The sequence below is a fragment of the Salvelinus sp. IW2-2015 genome, linkage group LG7 (assembly GCF_002910315.2).
Source record: "Salvelinus sp. IW2-2015 linkage group LG7, ASM291031v2, whole genome shotgun sequence".
NCBI lineage: Eukaryota > Metazoa > Chordata > Actinopteri > Salmoniformes > Salmonidae > Salvelinus > Salvelinus sp. IW2-2015.
In genome coordinates, this window is record NC_036847.1 from 21,476,479 (window position 1) to 21,485,579 (window position 9,101).

The 9,101-nt window shown below is 43.0% G+C and overlaps 2 protein-coding genes across 2 annotated transcripts in view; both read right to left on the reverse strand.

Moving 5' to 3' along the window:
* The window catches only part of LOC111966580 (bridge-like lipid transfer protein family member 3A), a 71,367-nt gene extending 68,317 nt beyond the window's left edge, over nt 1-3,050 (reverse strand). Inside the window, exon 1 of the mRNA XM_023991341.2 lies at nt 2,888-3,050. Within this exon, the coding sequence (XP_023847109.1) occupies nt 2,888-2,931 (44 nt within the window). The 5' untranslated portion in view covers nt 2,932-3,050. The remainder of the gene's footprint in view (nt 1-2,887) is intronic.
* Nucleotides 3,051-3,253: 203 nt separating this feature from the next.
* On the reverse strand, nt 3,254-6,521 carry LOC111966589 (U1 small nuclear ribonucleoprotein C). The gene is made up of 6 exons (XM_023991361.2): nt 6,434-6,521; nt 5,635-5,677; nt 5,371-5,479; nt 5,152-5,241; nt 4,218-4,325; nt 3,254-4,036 (listed from the first exon to the last, which is right to left on the reverse strand). The coding sequence occupies exons 1-6, from the start codon at nt 6,439-6,441 to the stop codon at nt 3,924-3,926; spliced, it is 471 nt and encodes a 156-aa protein (XP_023847129.1). The 5' UTR covers nt 6,442-6,521; the 3' UTR covers nt 3,254-3,923.
* Between the last annotated feature and the right edge of the window lie 2,580 nt (nt 6,522-9,101).

Consider the following 9,101-nt stretch of genomic DNA (forward strand, 5'->3'; position numbering starts at 1 on the left):
GCGATGTGCCCCTCTACAGAGCCTGACCAGAAGACCGCTCCGTTTMCCKCTTCTACGCCGTCGTTGTTTTGGGTCGCCGGCTGGGATCCGATCCATTGTCCTGGGTGGTGGGCAAAACAGAGGATCCGCTTCGGGAAAGTCGTATTCCTGGTCGTAATGTTGGTGAGTTGACTTTGATCTTATATTCAATAGTTCCTCCCAACTGTATGTAATAAAACCTAAGATTCCCTGGGGTAACAATGTAAGAAATAACACATAAAAAAACTAAATACTGCATAGTTTCCTAGGAACGCGAAGCGAGGCGGCCATCTCTGTCAGCGCATATATTTCCATTAATTCCAACAGAAAGTTTCCACCTCTGAATATTCCCCAAAATGTGCAACCCTAGGTGGGATTAAGGCTTAAGAGGGTGTGAACGATGCTGAATGGGTGTAGACAAAGAGCTCTCCAGTAGGTGTACCAAAATATTKAAGGGCCATTTTCTCAAAAGTGGGGTTTCAAGTTTATCAACTTTCAAAGCAGAATTACTTTCCCATTGTTCCTCAACTGCAGTGTATGATATACKATTTTCTAGCTCTGAGTCTCTACCTTTATCCAATGTAAAAAACTATTTAAAATGTTGCTACATAAGACCAAATCGAGGCAGTCAGCCACATCTCTCATGTAAATGTTGTAGCTACATACAAATATTAAATAAACAATTTATTTGGGAAATATCCAGTCTGCTCTTTTCTTCTTTAGCATTCTGATTTCAAGCTGTATTGGATTTACTTCTGTTAAGACATTGAATACATGTTGTTTAGTATATTTAGTATGTTTAGTTCTCTGTGAGAAGCAAGTTCATTTAAAGTTTTGATTTAGTTTATATAGATACAGGGGTACAACTTTCACTGGGGACGGGGGGGACCTGTCCTCRCCCCACACATTCTGAAATTGCATTTTTGCCCCCCCCCCCCAGTTTTATCATTGGAATGTGATACAAAACGAGGCAACGGTGTGCTTTAGGACCATGCAGACGCCTCCACGCGGTTGGCTAGGCAGGATTTAAAAAACTATTATAATAATTGTTCCTCCACACTTCTAAAACCAAAGTTGCACCCCTGTGTAGATACATTGTGTGATACATGTGATACAAAACAGGGCAAGGGTGTGCTTTTGGACCATGCGGACGCCTCCAAGCGGTCGGCTCTGACTGGATAAAAGAAAACGGTATTATAATAATTGTCCCCCCACACTTCTAAAACCAAAGTTGCATCCGTGTGTAGATGAATTTCAATTATAACACACAATAACCAAAAAACGGATCTAATTTCCATATTCGGACTGAGTTTGCAGCAAACAGTATGTTCGCCACAAGTTTCCCAGAATTGTTAGCCAGAAGTTCACAAATCGCCGCAAATTTGCCACAACTAATTTGCATGAGAAAATATGGGTGTAACYGATGTGAAATGGCTAGCTAGTTAGCGGGTACGCGCTACTAGCATTTCAATCAGTTACGTCGCTTGCTCTGAGACTTAAGTAGGGTTTCCCCTTGCTCTGCAAGGGCCGCGGCTTTTGTGGAGCGATGGGTAACGATGCTTCGTGGGTGACTGTTGTTGATGTGTGCAGAAGGTCCCTGGTTCGCGCCCGAGGTCGGGGCGAGGGGACGGTTTAAAGTTATACTGTTACATTGATGCTGTTGACCCGGATCACTGGTTGCTGCGGAAAAGGAGGAGGTTGAAAGGGGGGTGAGTGTAACGGATGTGAAATGGCTAGCTAGTTAGCGGGTACGCGCTACTAGCATTTCAATCAGTTACGTCGCTTGCTCTGAGACTTAAGTAGGGTTTCCCCTTGCTCTGCAAGGGCCGCGGCTTTTGTGGAGCGATGGGTAACGATGCTTCGTGGGTGACTGTTGTTGATGTGTGCAGAAGGTCCCTGGTTCGCGCCCGTGTCGGGGCGAGGGGACGGTTTAAAGTTATACTGTTACATGGGCTTGCAGCAAACTGGCCAAAGGTTTGCCAGAAGCCTGGTTTTTTTTTTGGTAAGGGGTATCGACACCTAAGAATCGTGATAATATTGTATTGTGAGGTCCCTGGGAAATCCCAGCCCCCACTGATTGATGTTAATTCTATCACACGATGAGATCATTGTGAGATGTAAAGCCAAGTTAGTCTAACCACTGATGACAAATTACACTGAATGAAGGGCTGGCAGCCATTCAGCACCAACTTGGAATGACACCCAGTCGGCATGTGTCCTCACAAGCACCCAGTGTGGTGTGACCAACTACAAGGACCCAGTCTGATACGAGACTATTTTCTGACTCAAACAAGGAATTTTAGTGTAGTAATAGTCCTGAAGTCACCCGAGCCTAATTTCTCCCTAAAAGAGTATTTCCACTTAATCAATTGCTTAGCAAGGATGTCAGAGGCTTGACAATTTTTTAAACCCCGTTCAGGAGCTTAGATTGTGCCTGTACTGCTGTCAGGTCCTGAAAAGTCTGCATAAAAGGAACGTCTATTGGATGACTGACAGTGTTATGTTCCAAGCAGAGAACTTGAAGGTAAACATAACATGGGTTCCATTCATACTCTTATTTACAGTCATACTCCGGAGAATTGGTACCATTATCAATACTGGTTTCATTTCTTTACAGTCAGCAGTATTGATTAATTATGTAAGTTGACTGACATAAAGAATCTCTCGTTTCTCTTCTTCCAATAGCTATAACGTCTGTTGGCATGCACCAATCAGCCTTGCACTACTAGCTAGCGAGTTTGCCAGCAGACGTATAAAGCACAAAATGCATAGGGGGCTGTTACAAATAATGAAGTTATTTGGCCATCTCTGGTTGACAGAAAGCAAATATGGTAATACGTTAGCCGAGCTAGCAAGCAATTTTTCTTACCTGGACAAGTGTTTCAATATTTGTTTTTTTATTATTCCTGCCATAGCGGTATTGGGGAGAATAAGATCGCTAGCTAAATTGTTTATTTGTAGCTAGCTTATTTGCATCTCTTCATATTCCACGCCCTCTTATCTTCAGTGAAATGCCCAGCTGGCTGCCTTCTCTCATTCATTACGATTGCACAGTCATTTCTGTCTAAAAGTATTTTTCCCATAAGACATAGCGAGCAAAAAACATGCTGCCTTGGGTTTAGGTGCCTGGGTCACAAATTACATTCTAGCGCCCCCTGCTGAATTTATAAAGAGGAGCTAGGTATACAAATGACAACGGCGCTGTTCKGAGATTAAAACATTAACGACCACAGAGAACTTTGCTTTTTCGTTTAATAGACCGTAATACAACAAATTCAAAGCCAATAGTAACGGCTCATAAAATTGTAAAAAAGAAACTGCTGACTCATCTGACTGGTAACGTTACTGCCAACAAAATAAAACCAAATAAAATGGGAGACCTTATAATACACCTCTAGGTGAATGATAAAACACATTCAACAACATTTTCATAACTTCCCGTTTTGTCTTTGGCACTTGCCAAGACAATAAAATAACAATGAGTAGGGAAATGGGAATAAGCAGAGGGAACATTATAAAATCTGTAGAATAATAAAAATGAAATCCATCCAGGGAAAATGGATAGTACAGCAAAGGCAAGATAACCAACACAGTATTATGTAAAGTGGAGTCCAAGAAACAGTTGTAGAGTGGAGGGATTTGCCAAAAGGTTTGTTCCACWGGATCAGTAAAGCTCCTTACCTTCAAATCTACTTAGTAGAAGTTTGACGCAAAGTTACCAATAATTATACGATCAACTAGCTACATGTGATTAACTGTGGCACTTGTCAGAGAAACATTTTATATTTGAGACCACCTTATTCAACAATAGATTTCCCTAAACAAACCGATTTTATAAGTAAGAAAATAAGATTTACTGATCATGTGGAACAAACCCATGGTGTGTTTGAGGGAGTCGGGAGAGTTTATCGGTCTGGCCGTGCCATCATTGGCCGCATCATCATTGGGTGACCGGGAGGTCGCATCATGTGATGTCCAGGCATCATCTGCATTCGGCCACCCATTGGAGGTCGCATACCTGAGAATGTAGGAAAGAAAGCATTTACAGGTGGTGGTTTCAATAATTTATTTGTTCAGATTATAGTATTTAGTTTTAGATAGTGGTATGTTTCCTCAACAATATTGGCAAACTGAAGCATACAGACTCAAACAAGTGAAGAGTATGTATATCACAGAAATAAGAGTTGAGGTTATCCTACCTGGACCAKCCATCATTCCAGGTGGTGGTCCCATTCCACCCATCATGGGCATCATTGGAGGACCACCCATCTGGGGTGTTGGTAGCATCCCTGGACGTGGGGGGCCATCTATTGGTGACACATTAACAACAATAACCACCGGGAAACTCAGACCATTAGCAGCAAAATATTCTTATATAAAGTAAATTGGTTGTAAGATTTGCTTTCCAAGAAAGGACTTTTGGTTGCTCTTGGACATGATCTTRGCATCCTAACAAATGTGCAACATGCAACAATTTCAGAGTTTCAGTTCATAAYGAAATCAGTCAATTGAAATAAATTGGGCTCCCCCACTCTGTAGCCAGGCCCTGCCAATCAAAATTATTTTTCCCCSATGAAAAGGGCTTCATTACAGACATAAATAGTCCACGGCATCCCCCCCATCAGACAATTCCATAGGTGAAGAAGCCAGATGGAGGTGCTGGGTTGGCGTGGTTATACGTGGTCTGTGGTTGCAAGGCTGGTTGGAAATACTGCCAAATTCTCTGAAACGGCGGAGGCAACTTATGGTAGAGAAATGAATATTAAATTCTGGTAGACATTCTTGGAGTCAGCATGCCAATTGCACACTCCCTCAAAACTTAAGACATTGTAGCATTGTGTTGTATGACAAACAGCACATTTTAGAGAGGCCTTTTATTGTCCCCAGCACAAGGTGCACCTGTGTAATCATGCCGTTTAATCCGCCTCCTGATATGCCACACCTGTCAGGTGGATGGGTTAGCTTGGCAAAGGAGAAATGCTTACTAACAGGGATGTAAACAAATGTGCACAATTTGAGAGCTTTTTGTGCATGTGGAATATTTCTGGGATCTTTTATTTCAGTTCATGAACCCAACACTTTACATGTTGCGTTTATATTTTTGTTCAGTATACATGGCGCTAATGCACTTACTGAGGTTTGGTGGAGGGATCATGGCACCCCCTGGAGGTGGGGCTCCTGGGAATGGTGTTGGGGGCATCTTCCCTTGTTGGAAGGCAGCGGCTAAGAGAAACACAATGACAAAGTTAGAGCTCCTGACATATTAGCCTTCAGGCCCCCGTTCACCTAGGACGGTATTGACTTAACACCAAGGTAACAAAGACAGGTCCGTCTTTTTTGTGTGTTACTCACTTGTTTTGTCAATGAGGCTCTGCGCTTGTTCTTCCATCCATTTCTGGTAGTAGTCTTTTACATTTTCTTTGTGTTTGCGGCCACTGCAGTGTGTTTTCCTCACAGAGGGCTGCCAAACACAGAACATTCATCAATGTTGACCAACATTCCTTATACATAATAGGGCGATAGAAGAGAAGAAAAAAAACTCACATTCAGCTTAACGACAGAATCAACCACATGCAATCAGGAAACACTTCCACTAGCAATGTTATGCAGACTTACCGAGTCATGAGTAAGGTAGGTATCACAGTAATCACAATAAAACCTGATGATAAACAGACATATTGAGTGGTAGATCAATTTGTGTAGGCAGAACCAGACAGTATAAAAACAAATATGCAGCTGGGCAGAAAAGTCAGACTAAATGTATCAGCTCCCCATAATAGAACTCAATCACTGGGAACAAAACAGACAAGCTATAAATGATGCTATTGCTGATGGTTAACACTTCCTTCCCAGCCAACAGAGTTAACACAGCCAAAGTCAAAAATTGGCTAGATCGTCAAATCGTGAAAACAAAAACATGCTTTTTAGTCTTAAGGTTAGGCATAAGGTTAGCAGTGTGGTTATGGATATGTTTAAGATCAAATAGTAAGAAGAGATCACTCCAGTATCCCTGAACATTGTAAATATGGTAATGGTCTGACCCTGTATATAATAGTATAAATACTTTCTCGAGTTCTTATTTCACGTGTTTTTTTTATCTACTTATATTTGTAGTATTACATTGTTATTAATTACTGAATTGTTGCGTTTAGAGCTTGGAAAAAAATTAATTTCACCGTAATTCTGCACGTGACAATTTGAAAACGTGAAATTGTAGAAATAGGCGGGGTTTATGACTTTGAGGCTGTGGTAACTAGTGACGACCCCAACAAAGGTAGCTGAAATGTCTGAGGCCGGTTGAATAAGCTACTATAACTTCGATTCGTTAAATTAGATCTACATGTTCAGTCTTCATTAAGGTCAAATACCTTCAAAAGAGAATAAATACTCTGAGAGACAAAAGATAAATACTTACTTCGGCATTTTGAGCAGCCTGGCTAACAAGCACTGAGATATATGTTAAAAACGTCACTTTACCGGAAGCCTAAGTAAACGACGACTCTTTTCAAGGAAAGAGGTGCGCCATAATGAGTCCTCATAATAACTGCAGCGCCACCACCCCCACTACAGGTGTTGCAAATAATACAAACTATACCAGCAGGGCACTGACTGAATCAACAATGTTTTATACATTACTGTATTGGCCATTTGGAATTATCTTGTGAAGGCTGCGTGCATTTCTAATAATTCCCTTTCCAGTGCAAAACAATCCTGAAATCTAATCATTTTAGCACATCTACAATATACGCGGGTGCGTTCGTAAATTCACTCTGGCAATCTTTTCCGATTTCAGAGGACTCTGGTTTGAGGGTACCAGAGCGCAAAATAATTTATGTATTTACAAACGACCTTGAACCCGGTTGTTATGACACGTGTCAGTAAACATCAGSKAAAAAAAATGAAATTAATTGGTGCCAGTTACACAGTTAGTCATTAACCCTCGAGACAACATGAAAACCGTATAACCAGCTTTGATAGGGCAAGTACAATGACCAAGTCTAAATGGGGACCATTGCAGGCTCTCGGAGGAGGAAGGGGAATACTGTCCTCCTCAGTGAATTTCATGAAAATAAACCTTTACTAAATATATTSACGTCATAAAATTATTTATTAAAACACAACTTTTTCTCTCCGGACGCTTTATCTGGACATGGTGCCTTCTAATTGCAGTTGCTGTACTCATAATATACAGGAGAACGATCGCCTTACGGTGAGTATAGCTGTGCTGCAAGCCCAGCTTCAGACGCAATCGTTAGGCAAGGGTAATTTAAGTGTAGGAAAGTATGAAACAGCGTCTGGGCCACCAGCAAGTACAGATAGTAGTATAAATCCCCTCGCACAGTCCCCGCAGCCGGACAACTTTCTCATGGCTTCTGGAGGGAAATGCTGTAGGAAGGCTCAACCGGTGTCGCTCATTCAGCCAACAGAAACTTTCAACCTGTTCTCCCCATTAAGCAGCGAGTCGGAGTCAGAGGCCGAGCCTTCTCTGGTCTCTACTCCTCCCATTACGGGGTCTGAGACGCCGAAGCCTCCCACCATTAGCTCTGAAAAATTGAATATCAGTTTGTCTCTGTGGATGGTTTGTCCTCTGACAAATCAACTGTAAATTTCGGTGTTCCTCAAGGTTTCATTTTAGGACCACTATTGTTTTCCCTATATATTCTACCTCTTGGTGATGTCATTCGGAAACATAATGTTAACTTTCACTGCGATGCGGATGACACACAGCTGTACATTTCAATGAAACATGGTGAAGCCCCAAAATTGTCCTCCCTGGAAGCCTGTGTTTCAGACATAAGGAAGTGGATGGCTGCAAATGTTCTACTTTTAAACTCGGACAAAACAGAGATGCTTGTTCTAGGTGCCAAGAAACAAAGAGATCTTCTGTTGAATCTGACAATTAATCTTGATGGTTGTACAGTCGTCTCAAATAAAACTGAAGGACCTTGGCGTTACTCTGGACCCTGACATCTCTTTTGACGAACATATCAAGACTGTTTCAGCTTTTGATCTACGTAACATTGCAAAAATCWGAAACTTTCTGTCCAAAAATTATGCAGAAAAATGAATCCATGCTTTTGTCTGGGAGCAAGACCAGGATGACAGACTAAATAACTTTTTTGCTCACTTTGAGGACAATACAGTGCCACTGACACGGCCCGCTACCAAAACCTGCGGGCTCTCCTTCACTGCAGCCGAGGTGAGTAAAACATTTAAACGTGTTAACCCTCGCAAGGCTGCAGGCCCAGACGGCATTCCCAGCCGCGTCCTCAAGCATGCGCAGACCAGCTGGCTGGTGTGTTTACGGACATATTCATCAATCCTTATCCCAGTCTGCTGTTCCCACATGCTTCAAGAGGGCCACCATTGTTCTGTTCCAAGAAAGCTAAGGTAACTGAGCTAAACGACTACCGCCCCGTAGCACTCACTTCCGTCATCATGAAGTGCTTTGAGAGACTAGTCAAGGACCATATCACCTCCACCCTACCTGACACCCTAGACCCACTCAATTGCTTACCGACCCAATAGGTCCACAGACGACGCAATCGCAACCACACTGCACACTGCCCTAACCCATCTGGACAAGAGGAATCCCTATGTGAGAATGCTGTCCATCGACTACAGCTCAGCATTTAACACCATAGTCCCTCCAAACTCGTCATCAGCTCGAGACCCTGGGTCTCGACCCGCCCTGTGCAACTGGGTACTGGACTTCCTGACGGGCCGGCCCCAGGTGGTGAGGGTAGGTAACAACATCTCCACCCCTGATCCTCAACACTGGGGCCCACAACGGGTGCGTTCTGAGCCCTCTCCTGTACTCCCTGTTCACCCACGACTGCGTGGCTATGCACGCCTCCAACTCAATCATCAAGTTGCGGACGACACTACAGTGGTAGGCTTGATTACCAACAACGACGAGACGGCTACAGGGAGGAGGTGAGGGCCCTCGGAGTGTGTTGTTCAGGAAAATAACCTCACACTAACGTCAACAAAACAAAGGAGATGATTGTGGACTTCAGGAAACAGCAGAGGGAGCCCCCCCCTATCCACATCGACGGGACAGTAGTGGAGAGGGTAGTAAG